A 20,644-nucleotide genomic window follows, 5' to 3' on the forward strand; every position below is an offset into this window, starting at 1 on the left:
GTGCCCACTCTCTTTCCAACATACCCTTAAGGTCGAGAGCCATCCCTGATTCCTGCAAGCAAAAGGTATTTCTGTGTGTTGCATGCTTCTTTCGCCGTTTTGTTAGTTATTGATGTAGCCAGCTCTTGTGAACCCAGCTCAGGTTGCCAGCCCAGCTAGCTGGCAATAGTTCTCTATAATCTACATTTTACTGTACATTGCAAAATAAGGGTAAGAAATCTAACTCTACAATCTGACTTATGTAATGTCTTACTTTATAAGATAAAGAATCAAGGCCACATAAACGCAAAAACAGAATAATTTATTTGAATCCATTTTTCTTTGAACAAAATAAAAACAAGACTTCTGCAAGTAATTCTTTAAGCATGTTTGCAAGTCGTTTTTCAAAAATACCCTTGACAACCAGGGAGAAGGCACAGTCTTACTTTGGAACAACCATCCTTATTATTTTTGTGGCACAAATAGCAAGAAATAAATTTGGCGATTGAAATTTTTTTAGCCATCTAAACAGTAATGAAAATTTAATAAAACAAGAGCCTACTGGAAAATTTACAAATGTTAATCCATAATTTTAGGTGAGATTAGGATAGCATCAATGAATGTTGATGAAAGTGGAAGTACAGATTGGAATGCTTTTTGAGATAAATTTAATATAAAAAGAGTGATGAGGAAGCTTCATTTTTCTCCTTCCTCACAGTCCCCATGATAAGAATGTCCACTGAGAAATATTTCCCCACTGTTTCTGTGGTGTATAACACATTGTATGTGTGCTGGAAAATCTGTAGTCCAATTTGTATAAATGCTTCTAGTCTGCATTTGAAAGAAGTAATGAGTAAAAGGTATTGAGTTGGAGTTCTTCATTGATTCCAGATGAATATATATTTCCATAGTTTTCTTCCAAAATGCCCCTTCATTATTTTACTCCAATGTACTGATTTGCCCATGAAATCTCACCTGGTAAACAGATATAAGGGATATGTGAACTGATGTATACATATCCAAATCTACAGGTAAAAGAACTCTAAATTACTCTATTTCTTTACATAGCTGTATAACATATGAGTGAAATTTTAATTAATAAATATGAAGAGTAAGCAACCATTAAACTCTCTAGACAATTACCTTTTGAAACTCAAGGTTTACCTACTTGAATGTCCTGTTTTCAAGAAAATAATAATTATCCTTGGGTTCAAAACAAACTATGCCAAGAACACTTAATGATGTCAACAGACAGCATTTCAAGAAATACAAATATAAGTTCAATAGACAAATAATTGGGCTGAGTACTTGGATATGAACACGACCAATTTACCAATTTGTTAAACACCAGTCCAATTAGCACACAATCACATGTACTCAAGAAAATAGTCTACGAAGCAAAGGATGAAATTGTTTGGCTGTCTTTTTTACCCTAGAAGTGACTGTGAAGTCAAGGTGAAAAAAAAAAAAAAGCAGTAAGTTAGAATTCTTTCCCAGTGCTTGTGCATTCACTCTGGGAGTGAGGGATAGAAGAGGTTTGCTAACCACCTGCAATCCTGCATTATTCATGAAATTGATCTTTGAATTTAATTGGACCTAGAGAATAAAAACCATAAGCAATCAGGAGAGAAAAATGGTCTCTGTATCTATGGGCAATATTTATTCTATGGAGGAATGTTTATTTTATGAAGGATCATTAGTCTTTGGTTAAAACAACCAAACAGGAACTTGCTAAACTAAGGAGTCCTTAAAAGACTCAGTCTTATTTACATGTCTGTGAATTGACTGTAAATAAAATAAGTGAAAAACAGTTTGTGATGATAAAAAAGAAAACACTATTCTATTTAAAAATTTATAGTAGGTAACATAATCTGTATGGAAAGAAAATAATACTTTAAAAAATGTTAGGTTCCCATTTGGATAAATTAAAAGAGTGACAGAGGAAGAAAAAATTTTAAAGGATTTTAGGGAGAAGGAAGATAGACTTGAAGTCTTGCAGAAAATAAGAGGACACCAGGCACTGTGGTGTAGGCCTGTAATCCTGGTGACTCAGGAGACTGAGGCAGCAGGTTGCAAGTTCAAGGCCAGCCTCAGCAACTTAGCAAAACCCTAAGCAATTTAGTGAGACCCTGTGTCAAAATAAATAAAATTTAAAAAGGGCTGGGGATATAGGTCAGTGGTAAAGTGCCTTTGGATTCAACTCCCACTACCAAACAAACAAAAATAAAAAACCAAGAGGAAGAGAGAAGTACAGACTCAGGAATGGAAGGAATCAAAGAAGGGAAGAGAGAGCCATTGGAAGACAAAGACACACAGAGAACAAAACAAAACAAACAGGTCTCAGAAGAGGAGAAAAAGTTGAGAAGAGCGGGGAGCTGAGAAGACATTCCCTGGTGGGCTGTGATCAAGAGTTGATATCCTGATGCCTTTCATAGGAGCATGTCCTTTACTGAAGTTTTGCATGTTCCCTTATGCGTTTGAAAAAAATAATAGGAGCAAATTATATTTAATGCTTTTATAATTATGTTAAAAATGAATCCTAATGTTATATATAACTAAAAAAATTCTAAATAGAAAAAGAAAAGCATTTCTGCTTAATTTTTCACCTTCAAAAGATTTTTTTCTGAAATGAACTTTTAGATTCTTAAGCTATTCTATAGATTTTACTTCTGTCTGAAAGCCATCTGGTCTCAGAGGGTGATTTTTTAAAAAGAGAATCAAGCTGGATACAGTGGCACCTGCCTATAAACCCAGGCTGAGGCAAAAGGATTGCAAGTTCAAAGCCAGCCTAGCAACTCAATGAAGCTCAAACAACTTAGCAAGACCCTGTCTCAAAAAAAAAAAAAAAAAAGTGCTGGGGATGTGGCTCAGTGGTTAAGTGTCCCTGGGTTCAATGCCTGGTAAGCCCTCCTCCACCCACAAAAAAGAGAGAGACTCAGTTTTCTCATATGCAAAAATAACCAAATCGCTTTTGTGTTCTGAAGTTGTAGTTGCCACATTCACAATTTTAACTCATTATTTGTTTCATATTTAGGTACTTAGGAATCCCAGAGGGTAAACCCCAAATTTTCATTTGGTTTGCTTGCATTTTAATGGGCAAAGTAGGTATTTAGAACAAAAGATACATAGAAAATAAGTGAATTTACTGAATTCACTCTTCTAAAGCAGACATACTTTCAAAATTCTGGTGATAGATATGCTAATTAACCTGATTTGATCATGACATAATCTAGACGTAGATCAAAACATTACATTAAACCCCATAAATATGTAGTTATATGTCAATCAAAAAAAAAGGAAGGAAGGAGAGAATAGGAAAGGAAAGTAAAAGAAAAAAAAATATATAATGTTTTGAACAACCAATAAAAAAAAAAAAGAAAAAAAAAGCATCCCCTAACTTTGTATTCCAGAGAGTAAAGAGGGTTAGACATCATTTCAGAGAGTTTTTTATTTTTTAAACTATCATGGAATAATACCCCATTTTATAGTAGTCTATTAGAGTAATAGTATATTGCTTTAAACTAGTTTTTTTTTTCCCAAATCATTAGTTTCTAGTTCCACCAAGATCTGTTCCTAATTTACCTGACTCCAGATAACTTTCTGGGGTTCTCTGAAGTGTCTTGTCACTTATTTAGCCTTTAAGTTACTGCATAGTTCCTCCATTCCCCCCCAAGACTGAGGTCTCCTCTCCATCAGATAATTTCTCATGTAGTCATTCACTCCTAGCTGTTATTTTTGGTATTCGCCCAGAGGTGTGCATGAATTACTTTGCTGGCACTGTTTCTGTTGCCAGAGGGGAAGTTCCTAGGTGTAGTTATTGATGTTCTTTTCAGAGTCAATAAATGACAAATAAAGGAATGATGGAAGATGATTTGTGGCAGTTATGCCTGCAGGCAGCTGCAGTCCACAACAAATAGTCCATTTCATTATTTCAAAAGACTGTGGGCTCAGTTTCACCATCATGAAGAGGGGACAGAGACTTCTTTCTTAGTGACAGCTTTGAGCTTAACTGGATCAGTGGTTTCCTGACTTTAGCCTCAACAGAAGTTTTTTGCCATCTCTGAGATACCAGTCCTCTTGGTCTGGTATTTGATGCTGTCTGTGCCGTGGACCTTCCTTAGGCTTTTTAATCCCAGTCCTATTTTTACTTCCAGATCATCGTGGCTCTGCTATTACCATGGCCACTGGGAAATCATGAAGATAACCAGATGGCTTGAGAACTGACCTGAACATGCCTTTCATCCCTAGATGTAGATTCCATGGGGACACACCATAAGAGGGAGAAATGTACACAACAGACAGTTCATTCTAAAGCTCTGCATCTAGTCCACTGGCTCAAGGTCATGGCCCCAGAAGATATTTGTGTGTTTGCCTGTTTTATTTCTCCAAATTATTTTCAGATGGGCAAATGTCCTATACATTTTCAAATGTACAGAAGCTATGATTTCCTGTTTTAATATTTTTCTTCTGAGACTTTCAATAAATTCTGAGGATGAATGCTAGGTAAGCTCTTCCATAGCTCCACCAAATGAAGATTCATACTTACTCTGGATGATCCTGCTGTTGGGCAGGGATGTGCTGAATAACTTCGTAAATTGTACTATGCAAATCTTGCCCTGATACACCATTGGAGGCTGGAATAGACCTACTTGGCATCTAGAAAATATGGCATATGAAAAAATTAGCCAAGACTAGTCAATAGTATTTCTTTCCACTATGCTATAGAGTTGAAAACAACTGGCAGTTGTGATGATTAGAGAATTAGAACCTAGAATGTTTGTTTCCTCCTTGTTACAATTTCCAGCACTTACCCTATGGTGGTTTGTGCAGCAACAAAGCTATGAGGTCAGAAAAGGAATATAGCTTGACAAAACTATGACTTTTTTTCCCCTTCATTGAAGAATAAGGCTGTCAGTACTATACAGGAAATATAATAGGAAGGAAAAATGGCAAAGAGGATATAACAGAACAGCTTAGAACCAGCGAACATATTATCTCTTATATGACATCTTCTCAGTTAACCTTTGACACTATTTGCCAATTCCATGTGAAAAGGTAGCTTAAAAGAATAATATATAGCCAAAATCCCTATTCCTGTTGCAAGAGACAATACCAAGAAATATGGAGTACATTAAGGGAGATATTTTGGTTTGAATGTAGTAATGGGCTCTAAAAACTAAAGGTTTGAGTGAATGAGGAAAGAATAGTAGGAATTTAGTAAAAGCCATCCTGTATATTAATACTGCTGCTGACTTTTAGTCCTTATTTACATAGCTCCACCTAGAGGACACTGTCCTGGCCAAGTCTGAGGAGTGCCCTACCTCATCCCAACTTGATTTGCTGGGTTATATTAGAACATTTTTGCTTCATACTTTTCTGGAGACTGCCTGTTTTACTTTTACTTACTAAAGCTTTATTATATGTGAATTGTCCTATCATTTGGGGTTGAGGAGTTTTGATTTATGATTTGTACTTGAGAAAGAATCTTGTTTTTCTTTGGCATCGTAATAGGCAGGGGCTATGATAAAAATGATGATCAATAACTTAACCGAATATTAAAACTGTTGAATACACACATTAGTTCATATCATTCAATTATTTTCTGCCCATCTCCTGAAAGAGATGCTAAGTGGACAGTGAAATGTACAACAGATAGAGAAGTAATTTCACTTATGCATGTACCACAATAAACTAAGAGATGATTTTTTTTTAAACTAAACAAACCCCTAGCAATTCAATTTATTTTCCTTAATTCCTTCAATTTTGCAATCTTAGTTTTGTGGGCCCTTGTTTTCTTGGTAAAGTCATTGCATTGGCTGCTAATCTTCCCACATAACTGCCATCCTGGCTACTTCTCACTCAGATCCTCCTCCTCTCATCCTGGTCTCCATTCTCTTCCTATGGTTGTTGGTTTTGATTTCTCACTTCTTCCCCATAGCACCTGGCATGACCAACTAAGAACTTCAGAAGTTTCGTCAGGAGTTTTCAGCTTTGAAAATGGGCATAGCTCCAAATCAAGTTATTCCATTTATGACACAAACAAGAGGTCTTCTGAGATGCATTTAAATTTCTCTGCTTCAAATTCTTGAGGATTGTAGCATTTTGAGTCAATAGAGGACCTCCTAATTTGTATCCCAAACTTTTTAGTCCTTCATATTTACATAGCTCCAATAATTTTTCACAAGCATAAATTTAAGGTTTTTTTTACACAAATCTCACTCATTTCCAATGAATTCCTAAGAATAAAATTGTGCATTATTTCAAATAAACTTCTAGCCTCAAAGATTCAACTATAAGTCCTCTTGGTTCTTCAGTTTCCTGCTCTACCAATTGAAGGCACACCTTAAAGTAGTGCTGTCCCTGTGAGAAGCTATTTTAAATAACTGATCCATCAAATATTTATTTTTGTCTTTTGGTTGTGAAAGTGAAGGGTGAGCCAATCCTGACTGGGATTGAATGGGACAATGCAAAGCCTTTCCAGGGGAAGAGTTCTTTTCATCTTATGACAATGTGGGCACTGGTGTTAGTGACTTACCCTTAGGGAGTAAAATGAAATCCAATCAACTCCTCTCTGTTACTCACATGGCACTTCTGAAATAAAGTCTGTGGCCAGGAAACTTACTGGATGAACCTTACACATGGACAGAATGCTCTGGACAAGAAAAGTGACCATTTTCTAATAGCAACTAGTTCTTAAAAAAAAAATGGAAGTGAGAATGCCCAGAAGCAAGACATCCATTTATGACCCCTTGCATAAATGGACTATCATAGGGAAATAAGGAAGAAGAGGGAAAACTGGTCCTATACCAATCTAGAAGGAAATCTGGTCCTATACCAATCTCTTTGCTAAGCTAACCAGGTAAAGAATACTTATTACTTAGTGTTGCTTCCTTGTTTGTATTAGCTTATAAAAACTGAGAAAAAAAAAAACACCTTAGCTAACTCCCCAGATCCAGCCACATCATTCATTACAGAGTAAGTCAACACTTCTTAATGCAGCAGGGGGAAATGCAGCCATTGGACTACACTGCCCAAGTTCTTAAACAAATGCTGCTTACACCTCTGGTGAAGCAGAATTCTACTTCTTGGTTAATCAGACACTAGGAAAACCAACCCTGGGAACACCAGAGGCATCTGGAAAAGCAACAAATTCATATATTCCAAAGTCATCCAGAGCATCTTCATGGCCTGAAATAGAAAACAATACTACTTTCAAATCCAAAGCTTTGACTTGCGATTGTTGTTTTTTAAAACCATAGTAAAACATTATTGTCAAATTAAATGGTATAGGTACAAAACCAATTTAACATTTCCTAATGCCATGTGGTCATACTGCCTTTGAGCAGTGTTGGAAATCAGCCCTTCTGAATTGAAACTGAACTGGAACTGGAATTATTCTTAAAGCCTGAGGTGGAAACAATGTATTACATATTCACATACACACATGAGAACAGGCTTGTCCTTTGTAGCCCTCAATATTCAGACTTGTGGACACCAAGGTTTTAGCCTTTGATGCACCCATAATAGCTACTGCACCCTGCTATATCTAACAGAGATCACCATAATGGAAAAGAGTAACTATAGCTTCTCAGATATATAAAATATCATACAATACAACATGTCACAAATATCATCTGTAAGGTGATGGAATTGGGGTGGTAGGAAGAAGCCAAATGATCTCAGGGCCCTTTCCTGTTCTGCAGGCAATCATTTGTAAGTAGGCAAGGGCTAGCTAAGAGGAACAAGTTACACATTTATTAAGCATTTGGGTATTAGGTTCTTCTCCTACGTAATTTTATTTAATTCTCAGAGCAACACTAGGAAGAAGTTTTTATCTCTATTGTATAGATGAGGAAGTTGAGGTCAAGAAAAATAATTTTCCCAAGGGGAATGTGGCATAGAAGGGATTGAACTAGCTCCTGGTGATGCCAAGGTCTGAGCAAAATCTCCATTGTTAACTTGCAACAACTCAGTGCAGAGTCAACAGCGAAGGTAATGAGGGTCAAGTGGGGACAAAGCAGCAGCACTGGCCCTGCCAAACCTCCAGTTCCTCTTCTGTGTGGGATGGAGTGGGTGGCATCCCAGCATCCCTAGGAATTAACAAAGCGAGACAGCCCTTTGGCATTTTCAAAATAATAATAATGAATAAATGAATAAGAAAGGATTCATCAGAACTCAGTAACTATGGAAAGTGATTTAATCTCGGATCCTTAGTTTTCTTGCCTGAAAAACAGAGTTGAGAGTGACTTCCAGGCTTCTTTTACACATTTTTGTGGCTTACATAAAACGAATACAGGGACAGCACTTTGTAATGAAGGTGCTATTCAATTATTATTATGAATGTTATATTATTATAGATATCATACTAATATCAGCTTATTTTACTTCTATTACATTGATAGTAATATCACTAATTCAAATAACAACATTAATTAATGTTGATAATACCACTTTTTCGACTCACCATTACCTGAAAATGTTTGCGCTCTCCTGTATTCTGTCTCTGGCCTGAAAAGACAAATAAGTACTTCTATCAGGGATAATAATTGAGGAAAAAACATTCAAAAATTATTTCCATAGAAACATGCATTACCTGCCTTCTAGCTTCTGTTTTATAGCTAAAACCCAAAGAGAAAAAATGTAGTAAGATGTATATAAAAGTATGTATATATAGCTTAATTTTTTTCTAATCTTTACCTACCTTTGTAGGGTTGATATTTTTTCCATAGGAAGAGAAGACACATGGATATAATAAAAAATAATGATATTCCAGTTATACTTGCTAAAGGGGACAATGATTTGCCTTTTTGTGCAAGTTTCTCTAGTCCTAAATAAAAAATAAATATATTTTAGTAATAAATTACTGTGTGATTTTACATGTTGATCATCATTCAATATGTTAAATAAGATGCTATTACAAAACTGGAGAGACACCAAATGAAAGGCGCAAACTTATTTTAGAACACATACACACCCATCCACATAAAATTCCCCAGCGATATTGTGATTGGAAACTTGTGTGGTAAACTGCCTGGGATAATACTGGCACATTGTACTTAATGAGCAAATAGCTCATGTCATACTTCTCAATTGTATTTGCCACTGTAACTTAAATCTATGTCAGCTCATTGTCTCTGCATCCCCAGATACTGGATATTCTCACTCTACCTCCCTCCCTCCCCACTTCCTTCCATCTCACCTTTTTAAATGTGAATTTTCTAAGGGGATGGTGGTATATAATTAAATGTAGAGAGGTATTGGCCAAAAATTAGTAAAGTGTATTTGAACTAATCAAGAAAGGTCAATCCTAAAACTCAAATGAATATGATTTTCAATAAATCGTTCAAAGTCTCACCTTGTGACTAAAATTCATTTTGTTTTGTAAGTTTATTCCCTTTGTTAATATGACTGTAGTATATGGTGCTAGTAGCTAACATCTGCTGAATACTTGCAATATGTCAGGTTGTGTTTTAAGAATGCAGGACACATTAACTCACAGACTCCTCCCAATGATCTTATCAGGGAGGTGTTATTTCATCATCTCCTCTTACAGATGAAGAAGCTGAGGCTTTCCCCAGGTCACTCAGGTTATAAGTGGTAGATATGACCCCAGGCTCTTAACTCTTGATGCCACCTCTCTCTAATGTTATTTTAACATAATTTATTAACCGGAGCTATGTTAATACCAGCTCCAGATTATAATTTGTTTAGTTATATTTAACCTGTATAGTAAGAAATAGTTGTGACCTCCACAAAAATGTGGAAAACAGATGTCATCCATATTACCATGTGACTTAGATATTGATGTGGAAATGAATCATGGTGGGTGCTTGTATCTGTCCAGATTCAAGTAGAAATGAAAGTCATCTGGTGCCAATTCCATTCTGGGTGTGGTGAAGAACATGTGGCCATTCAGCTCCTCACTAAATATGAGTCTGCATGCTGTCATCCTGGATTGTAAATCTTTGTTGAGGTCTTTAGCAGCCAAGATCAGCAGGAAGCATTAATCTTCCCTCAGTATGAACCTATCTACACTTTCTTGTCTTTTCCACTTAGAATAGTTTCAAAATGTAGTGTAGATGATACATTCCAAACTGCTGAACAAGTCATGGAAATCCAGTTATCCCTTGTAACTTCCCCAAGCAACACTGTTCCCATATTTGTCTTTCCCCCTGAGTACACAAGAGATAAACAAGATTGTTTTTTTTTATTATCAAAAATCTTCATTTCTAGTGAGAAATTTATAAATTTCTAATATGTATTCAGAAAATTTCACTCTTAAAATGCTCTTCTATAGAATAACAGTTGCATGATATTGCTTTTAAACAGATTTTAAGTTAAATTCTTTTTTTAAAGCCGGATAGCAGAAATATACGTAAAGTGGTTTAAAATGAACTAGAATGGCATTTTATTGGTTCTAGATCTAGACTAGACATCATAAAATGTAAGAGAACAATAGTTGATCTCCTCTTTGTTATTAAATTGTACAAGAAATAATACTCTCCAACTGTTAGAAAGTTGGCCTTCCAGTTGGAATTATTTTAGCCCTTTGGTGATTTCTTTGTGAGGTCTTAGTCTCTCTCTCTCTCTCTCTCTCTCTCTCTCTCTCCCTCTCTCTCTCTCAATATTGTATGCCTGCTTCATAGATTTGTTCTCTCTAAAGAGCTTAAAGAACTCTGAAATTTTAGGTGAGCCATTTGATTCTCAGGGTTTTGATTTTCACATTGATAAAAGGAAAAGGTGAGAATGATTGCCTTTAAGTTGTCTTCTTGATCTGATACTTTTTGATTTGGGACAGCCAGAGAGGTTTACAAGTTTATTATGTAAATAGGACACTTTATCTGGTGGCATACTGGTAACTCAGTCTCAAAAAATTGCACATTTATACCTTCATTATTTATAAATTTTATTTATATAAAGAATGAGTAGCACATAATTTACAAATAACAATAAAATATGCAATATTCTTTATTGTTAATTCCATATAGCTATTAATTTCTCACAGAAGTGCTTTTGTTGATTTTTGCTGAACTCTTATTTAAATCTACGGTCAACCTGTGAGTGAAATTCAATGAGTTTTAAAATCCAGTTTGACAATATTTGTCTTTCAGTTGGAATATTTAGTTCATTAATGCTTAATGTAATTACTAATTTTTGGCTTAGATCTTACATTCTAACTATTCTCTATTTCCTGCATTTTTGTTTCTTTCTCTAAATTTTCTTAATCAGCATTTTATTTTATTTCTCTTTGCTTGTTAGTTACACATTTTTATTTGTTTCTTAGACTTTAGAGACTTAGAAGTCTTAATCAAAATTACACTTTTACCTTTCCTGCTTTTTCCTGTTTCCACAATGCAAGAAAAAATTCTATACAAAAGATGGATCTTTAAAACTCCAGCATTCAAATTTTAATCCAGTATGCCTGACTATAATTCTATGCTCTTTTCACCATTTCTGACTGACCACTATCCTGAAACCCAAATACTTTCAGTTTTACCAATCGGAGGTACAACAAATAAATCAAATTTGTTTTCTGTTTTATGCTGTATCAATTGGTGGAACTCTCACATCTCCCTGACAACTCTCTTCTTCAGAGTCAACATCTCTAGATCATTTTGGTGTTTTTTATAGGAGTGGTTTCTTCATCATCCTAGAGGTATACTTTTGGATGTTAAAGAAAAGCTCATCGATTGTACTCCTAGGATGTAAATCTACAAGAATTCATACTCCACTGTAGTTCCCAATAAGATAAAGGCAAATAGAATGCTCTCTGAAATACTGAAAGTAAAAAGAAAGAAAGAAAGAAAAAGAAAAGGAAACAAAGGGGCTGGGAATGTAGCTCAGTGGTACAGCCTAGCAGGTGTGAGATCCCCAGCACTTAAAAAAAGAAAAGAAAAGAAAACAAAGAAAGAAAATAAAGAAAGAAAAAAGCAAAGCAAACAGAAAAATAATCGATTAAAAAATGCCAAATAATAGAGTCAGTTTTATCACTTTTAGCAAAGGAATTCTCTAGTTCTTCATTTTAGATCTGATATTAAAATTAAAATTAGTTAAGGGAATTTTCAGATAATGTAAAATTAAACATATGTATTATGTATATATAAAACCAGATGTGTATTGCTTCCCATTTACTTGTAGTTGTATCATATCAATAATAATGAAAACGATAAAACTTACAGCACCAGTTATAGGTACAAAGAAATAATGTCAGAGAAAATAAAATATTTGCCATAGTAAGTTCTAGAATAGAATCTGAAGCTTTTTTGTTTTTTTTCCTGACTGGGAATTCAATTTTTTTCTCATTAATCTGTGCTCAAAATGTTTTTTTCAATTAGCAAATAGATTCCTATTAATCAGCTTTTCCTCTAGCCTTTTCTAATTCCAAACTTCAGGTGCTTCAACTCTTTCACTTTGTGATAACCTAAATTCAATAGCCTATGACTCCTAAAACAAGAATGAATAGCAGTTAAGTCTCTTCAAGCTTCTATGATGTGCTTTACCATGAGTAAAATTGCAGAAAAAAAAACATTTTATTATAATCTCAATTTTTTTTCTTAAACTTGAAAATATCTGGATAAGGCAGGACATGCCTATAATCCCACCCACTCAGAGGCTGAGGCAAGGAGCATCGCAAGTTCAAGACTGGCCTAGGCAATCTTGTGAGACCCTAACTGGGGATGTAGCTAGTGGTGGAGCACCCATGGGTTCAATCCCCTTACCACAAAAAACAAAACCAAAAATTAACAACAACAACAACAAAAACCTCTGAAGGGTTTTTGCTAATTCTTGTTTCAGAGTACCTCTCATTCTAATGGTGAAGTTTCAATCTGGCGTGGGACAATTCTATAATTCTGGAGTCCATTATAAAGTTTAACATATGAAGATGACTGGATGTTTTATGTTAAGATACATTTCCCCTACTCTCCTTTGTTTGTTAACTTTTTGTCTCTTTTGATATGTATTTGCTGAAATGACCTAATTTGCACAGTCTCTCCTATACAGGATTACATTCTTCCCATCCCCCATTTCTTCCTATTTTTTTTTTTTTTAGACTCCTTCCTTATTGCCCTCTTGCCTCTTTCCCTTGGCTTCTGTTTACTCTACATGAGAGAACCACGTGGTGGTGGCCAGCAACTGTCAGACCCAAACCTTGGCTGTGTCAAAGGCCAGGCATCCTCCTTGGGGATCATAAGAATAAGGGTGGTCCTTTTCTCAGAACAAAATCTCTTTCTTAGCTCCCTTCTCTTCTGGAGTATCCTGGTTCTCTGTTAACATTGCTTGTATATTCCAGAATGCAAATCAAAGGGCACGGCTTCTGTGGTTTCAGCCCTAGATAGTGTGGTTTGGATACACAAACTTTCACAACTCGAACTTGAAAACAAGACAGTAGGGAAATTATGACCACATTGCCCCAGAGAATGTATGTGGATCCCCATGCAGTTCTGGACACTTGTAGGACTTCCCCTTTTTCTCCTTTTATAAAGTTTACACTTTTCCTTAGCCCACAGCATGCTATCCTTCCCATTATTTAAACATAATTGACTCATTTACTGAAGGCTGACTGCAAATGCTATTTGCCCCCTCCTTAAGCAAACAAATAAAATGGAATAACATGTTAAATGCAAATATGGGCAAGAGGTGTGGTATCCATGGTATCGAAACCCTGCTGTTTAAGAGACTGCACCCAAAACAGGAGAGCCATATGCTACCACTCACTGTGTCTATTTCTAGATCAGAATGGAGTCCTGAGATCTCTCCCATCCAATCTGTTCCCTGATTATGGCAGCTGATTCATATCCCTATGGAGTTAAGGTGCCATATTGAGAGGTATGCTATTTCCACACTCCACCACAGCCCCACCTGAAAAAATACACTTATTCTGTGGTGGATGCCCAGAGGGACGTCATACGAGGTCTCAGGGTCTGGATGTCAGGGTTGTAGTTCTATGTCAATTGTTATCTACAGAGGCCCAAAGTGGAGACCAAACTGGAAACCTTGACTTGAGAAATTTATAGATAGTAAATATTTTCTTGGGTTCTTTTCCTATTCTCTTTTATGAAAAGATGTGGAATACAAGAAATTGTAAAAGTCATCGCTTTCTCAGTATTACATACAAATTCAAAATATTTCTATTATGACTAAATCTCAAATTATGGCCACGTTGTCTTAAGGAACTTATATTATTTATATACTTGAATGCCTTCATTAATTGTGAATCTTCAAATTCTGATTAGATAATTACATTTCCATAAACACTTTCACTTTATATTGTATGTCATAGTGATTTAGGCTCAGTTAAAATTCTGAAGTAGAGACATCTGCATTTAAGGAAGTCCTAAATTAGGCAATAAAAGAATTACTTTCTCAAAATACAGATGCTAATTTATTATCTTATAGCAATTCTTTCTTTGAAACTTCTAGATATTGTTTTTAGTTATAGACATTTCATAATTTCTCATTAAAATGAAATTATACACTTGTCATGGATGAACCAAAGTATTTCTATATATAAAGTATTAAATTGGCTAGGACGATGAGATACATACTCTATATGTATAACTATATATATATATCTAAGAAAAATATTAGCCCCATCAATCAAGGTATGTAGTTTATACAGTGGTTAAACAGACTTTGAATTTAGATATTATTTTATCACTGATTAGCTGTGTGACCTAGTCCATTGCCTTTATTTTCTTTGGGATATCTACACTGAGATGCAGAAAGGTCAATTAATAATAACTCAAATTAGATGTGAATCATAGCCCACAGAGGTAGAAGTCACCATCTGGTTTAGTTTTACACAGGCTGAAAAACACAGAGCTAATTGCCACATTTTCTAGACTTCTTCCCCCCAACAGAAAATCCACAATAAAACTTTTGATTATTTTCTGACCATGTTATTTTCTCTTTGTATCTGTGACCTTGAATCTATTTTCCTTTGCCCTCATATCTTATTGCTGAGACTTTTTGGCTAGACATGCTTTTTGCCTCATTAGAAACAAAGAATTTCATCTAATTTCCTACAACTTGACTCTGGCTGCACCACATGCCAACTTGGTTCGGGAAACATCTCAAAGACAGGTGCCCTAGCCTTCTAAATGATGTCAAATTCCCCTCAGATCTTAATAAAGCTTGTTCATCAGTGTGGATGGTCAGTAGTGCCAAACTGACAGTCATTTATAACTATAGGTAGTGTACACTTAATCTGATTGCAGAAAATAAATTAGCATCTGTATTTCAAAAATTAATTATTTTATTGCCTAAGATTCACTCATTTGGAAACTTAGAAAACAAATACTTAATAAAGCACATCAAAACTATTCATTTTCCTCTAATTTTGCTGTTGTTTGAGTTAAAGTTCTGTGGACATTTGGGGGTTGGAAAATAGTTCTGAAAACCACAAAGAGGTCACTAATGTTGACAACCATGAATCCCTCTGAAAAATAAGCACCTGTTCTTCTTATTTACTATAATAACAAATGGTTGGTCTTTGTACAGGTCAAACAGGTTTTTTAGATTTTTATAAAAGGCAATTATCTGACATTAAGACTGTAGCTGTCTTTGGGCCTTGGTAATAAGAATTTAATCAAATATTGGGGGCTTCTGATATTATAAAAATACCGTGGCTAAATATTAATGGAGAAAGTTTAGGGGATGGGAAAGTCTTAACTATAATATACTTCTACATAGTAAAGCCATGTTTTCATTTGCAGTAAGCATAAAGAACATGTCTAAAATGACACTCAGATTTCCACCAAACTAGTTTACATATTTAATTGTGGACTACTTTAAAGTCATGTTTTGGGTAGCTACCTGGGTGTAAAATTGGTCAAGTCTATACAAGATTAATAAAACAGAAAACAAAGGAGGTAGCTTAGCGGTTTATATGTTTGCCACCCATCTTAGTTTATAAATGGTAATTCTTGATATCAGGAATTATTTTTTTCATGTGATTTTTTTTTCATTCTCAGTGCCTACAACCCCATATTTGACCCATAATAAGTGTTTAATCAAGGAATAAATAAGTGCCTAATTTTAATAACCTTAAATGCATGTTTTGTGGGGTCTATAAAAGAAATATAATTTGCTTCCCCAATGAAACATAATTCAGGTAAAATTTTACAGCTGCACTCTTCAATGTGGTAGCTACTAGAAAGATGTGGCTAATTATGTCAAAATTTAAACTGAAATAAAGATGGTATAAAATTAAAAATCCAGTTCTTCAGTTTTATAGTTATATTCCAATTGCTTAGAAACCAAATGAGGCTAGTGGCTACCATATTGAAAATTGTGGATAGGAAACAGTTCCTTCATTGTAGAGAATTTTTTTACTGGATAGCATTCTATTATAGGGTATAACATTTTCTTCATATAAAATAATTGCTTATGGCAGTGTACAAATTCCAGTATACTTTTCAGGTGATTTTGTAAATATAATACTCTCCACCTTCATCTAAAGGAGTTCTATGAGGAACCCATCCACTACACATTTCTTCATCCACATGCAGGTTTGTGGTAGTCTTACAATTATTGAAGGAGCTTTAAGAACTTTTCTCTTTTTGAGCTGGTGTCTCCCTAGCTATATTACTCAGATTGAATCAGACTTGTGGGGTTCAAGGAATCCTCTTTCCTCAGCTTCACAAATAGCTAGTACTATAGGTGTGTGCTACCACACTCAGCTTTTAAGAGGTTATTAATAAACTCAAAATTCTACAAAGGAGAAAACATCTTAAACAAGTGATGTTTGAGCTCAAAGTTGAGCTTGCCAAATATTTAGATTCCCAGATCCTATCCACAAGATCCTGATCCAGTAGCCTGAGGTATCTTAATAAAATTAAATTTTTAGCAACCTCCCAAGGTGATTTTGATTTATGTGGCCCAAGGGCCATATATTGAAAATTTTAGCATAAGAATTATGAGGATTATGTTCTTACTGCATTTATTCAACAAAACATATAGAGCTTCTCTACATTATGGGCCATATCATAGGCACCAGGGCTATAAAGATGAAAAAAGAGAGCATCAGTGGGAAAATATTAATGGGTGTTACTTTTTGTGAACCTGTTCTTTCACTAATCATACGCACCTTAACCTCCGCCTCCTGTTCAAAGCTGCCCTTAGGTTTTCCCCAAGTGGAATCTTTTTTTTTCAATATGCAAAGAGGAATATAGGAAGAAATTGATATTAGCAGAAATAGTAATAGAAGAGAGAAAAGAAAAAGGCGGAGAAAAAGGAGGAGAAGGAAGGGGTTTTGAAGGAAAGGAGGAGGGGGAGGGAAGGCAAGATGAGAAAAAAGAAACAAGAAAGAAGAAGGAAGGAAAGAAGAGCATGGACCTGAGAGAGGTGAAAAATAGGAGAATGGAAAGCATTTGGTCATAGAATTGGGGGTAGGGCCATAAGCAAGAGAAAAGAGACTGAGATAATATTTAGCTTTTCATCCTCGGTTGGTAAATCATAGGAATATTCATTTTGAAAGAGAATTCGGATAGTAATTTGGCAAGGGAAAAGGTGGTTTAGTTTGATATGTTAGACTTAGATGCTGCCTCTGGTATTTTCAAGCAGGAAGATCCAGAAGGCAGCTGGGTATACAGTTTTAGAGCTTTGAAGATAAAGGTTTGGCATGTGCCAGTGTTATATGAAACCATGAGAATAAGTGAAGTCATACAGGAAAATAAAATGGAAAGATGGAAATTTTAGTGGACATCCATACTTCAGGCAGTGATTTTTAAACTTTTATAGGTCCATAACATTTCTAAAAATAAATTGATTTGTAAAAAATACTTAATTATACAGACTTAAAAAGTTTTGTAATTTTCAAGGAGTTGCATGAATCATTGAGAACGTCCCTAGAGTTCATGTATTTAAAGGATGAGAAGTGGAACCTATCAATAACAATACAAAGAACAGTCAAATAGAAAAATCAGAATTCTAACGTACAGAGATGTATTTATCTGACCTAATGTAACAATAGATATAAACCCTTTAAATTAGCAGCCTACTTCTCTTGTATTCATATTTGTAAAATTAGGAAATTAATTGTGCATGTTTAGAAGTAATTTATTGAATTTCCTTTTTCTTCATAGCCCTTTAAATTCTGCAACAGAATTTCCCTTCATTTTGTTTTGAGTTTTCTTTCTTAGAGTCATAGAAATCAGTTAACATTGGAAAGACATGTTTTTTTTTAAGTATATGAACAATTCCACAATGTTTTTTTTCTTCTATAGAGATATTAGACAAGGGAAGGCAATGCATTTGTATTTTATGAGGGTATTTTCCTTTTAAGTTACACTTACCTGTGGAAGTGATGATGACTGTGAAACGAGTTTCATCTCGCCTTCCAGTTATGTTGTTGTAAGCACAGCATACATAGTCAGTTGTCTTCTGGGCTACTTTCTCAGATGCAACTTCCAAGCGAGGCCCATACTTAATGACATATGTTGTATTGTCAGTCCTCCGAATCCAAGAGTAGGTGTTGGGGGGATAAGAATCAGCAGAACAATCAAATAGAATGGCTTCTCCAAGATCCACAGTAAACACTTCCCCTACTTTTAGCCCTTTATCAGAATTAACTTGAAGTCCATAAGGTCCATCTGCATCAATACAAAAAAGAAATAGAGGGTAACATAAATATTTGCAACATACTTTGGGGGCTTGGGAGAGCTTAGCAGTATTTTACTTTCTTTGCAAGTCTTCACATGAGACTTGGGCAAACAGGTCCTTGTTTAGATTCCCAATGAACTTATTTGTAATAGTGAAAACCTGAAGTTTAGCTTTATAGACACTATCGTTATCATTGTGACATTAGCTTTTTCAGTATTGTATTGATAAAGACACATTCTTGTTGGAAAACTCAATATTTTTGAAATAGTAATTGTACTTGAAAATATTTTTACAACATACGATGTCCATTATTTTTTTCTTTGACAACCATACTTGAATATCATCTATTTTTCTTCTCAGTGTGAGGATAGGTCATCCAAATATTTATTGAAGGCATAGTTTCACAAGGAACAGAGATTTGTGCAAATAGATATAGGAGTGTTTCATATTTTCATAATATTAAAACAGTTAAAGAATTTTTAAAATTCCTACCCCTAAGCTAACCTTAAGATTCCACTTGGAAATATAAAGATATATATATATTTACTGTCATTAACAAATATTAATTGATCATCATTAAACTACTTAATCATGGATAGACCCTGGTGTTTTCCCACACAGTCCAAGGCTTTTATAGTATTTTGCCATTCCCATGGTATCAGGTCCCAGCAGATGAAGACACATGTCTTAATGCTTTTTTTCAGAGAATAAAAAGAGAGATTAAAAATATTCCCCAGCTACAAAATTTTCTCATCTAGTCTTAAGCCCTGGTTTATATTGTAAAAACTTTCACATTTTAGACAGGATTGTACTAACTTTTCAGTGGATGGTAGCTGCTATTTTTTGGACATTTGCTATGTGAAAGCACTTTAAATTCTTACATGTATAACCACATTTAATCTTTAAAGAAACCATATCTGATAGATGTTATTATTCCCATTATAATATTTAAAAAATTATTTGTACATGATCACATAGTTTTTAAATAGCAGAACTGGGACTCTTAAAATATATGCATTTAATCATTCATATTAATCCACTAAAAGGAAATAAAGTAGAAGAGATATAAATAATAAATTTATCAGAATATTTTCTTGTTGTCTACCTATACTATTACTTCTATAATAAATTATTGTTTAATTATATATTAACTGTAATTAGTCAAATATTCAATCAACAAATGTTTACTTGAGAGATATGTATAGATAATATATTTAGTATATGAGAGACAGAAATAATTTTTAATCTTTTTTTTGGTTCTGATTTTGTTTTGAAAAAGTCTTAACACTCATTTCAGAACATGTGCAATAATATAATGTGACTAGACCTTACTTAGTAGGGTCATCAGTTTTGTCAACCGTTAGTTAAGTGTTCTTTAGAAATTAATGAAACTTTTTGGGTCATGGCTTTTCTCATCTTTTAATATAAAAAACTGGATTAACTTGTTGCCAACGTTCTTTCTACCTTTCAAACACCATGATTCATACTGTGCTAGAGCTATTTTAAATATGACAAGCCAATCTCAAGTTTGCAGATTTCCAGAGTGGCTCTTCATTTTGTCGGTATTTTCTGACCGACCTACCTTTTGATAAACAAATTTGCAAAAATATGACAGAATCTAATGAGTCAAAACAAGGGTTTATGTTTAGCTAGGGTATATACCCTTAAACAACCTACAGATTTACATTAATATGTCAAGATGAGGTAACCATTTAATCACCCCTTGGTATTTGGGTTGATTGGCTCCAGAACACTTTGAGGGTACCCAAAACTGCAGATGCTCAAGTCCCTTACATAAAATGGTGTAGCATTTGCATATAACCTCCATATGTCTTCCTGAATATTTAAAAGCATTTCTAAATGACTGAAAACAACATAAATGCTATGTAAGTAATTGCTATGACTTATTGTTTAGGGAATAAGACATGAAAAAGTGTGTACACATATTGCATATAAGCTGTAATTTTCCAAATGTTTTTCTATCTGAGGTTGGTTAAATCTGTTAATGTTGAATCTACAGATATGGAGTACTGACTGTATTTTGAAATTTAAAGCAATCAGG

General features: G+C 34.6%; 1 protein-coding gene across 6 annotated transcripts in view; it reads right to left on the bottom strand.

The window, feature by feature from the left end:
* Positions 1–280: 280 nt before the first annotated feature.
* Positions 281–20,644, bottom strand: part of Hepacam2 (HEPACAM family member 2) — a 36,991-nt gene continuing 16,627 nt past the window's right edge. For 3 of the 6 annotated variants that reach the window (XM_048784627.1, XM_048784629.1, XM_015506711.2), the window contains 6 exons: positions 18,276–18,572; positions 8,681–8,806; positions 8,450–8,487; positions 7,094–7,167; positions 4,526–4,635; positions 281–954 (listed from right to left, as the gene is read on the bottom strand). In XM_048784627.1, the coding sequence (XP_048640584.1) occupies positions 914–954; positions 4,526–4,635; positions 7,094–7,167; positions 8,450–8,487; positions 8,681–8,806; positions 18,276–18,572 (686 nt within the window). In that variant the 3' untranslated portion in view covers positions 281–913. Of the gene's footprint in view, positions 955–4,521; positions 4,636–7,093; positions 7,168–8,449; positions 8,488–8,572; positions 8,598–8,680; positions 8,807–18,275; positions 18,573–20,644 lie in introns of those variants that run through there. The other 3 variants (XM_048784628.1, XM_015506710.2, XM_048784631.1) reach the window with 3 other exon arrangements.

This window comes from Marmota marmota, unplaced genomic scaffold (genome assembly GCF_001458135.2).
Source record: "Marmota marmota marmota unplaced genomic scaffold, marMar, whole genome shotgun sequence".
In the NCBI taxonomy this organism is placed as follows: Eukaryota; Metazoa; Chordata; class Mammalia; order Rodentia; family Sciuridae; genus Marmota; species Marmota marmota.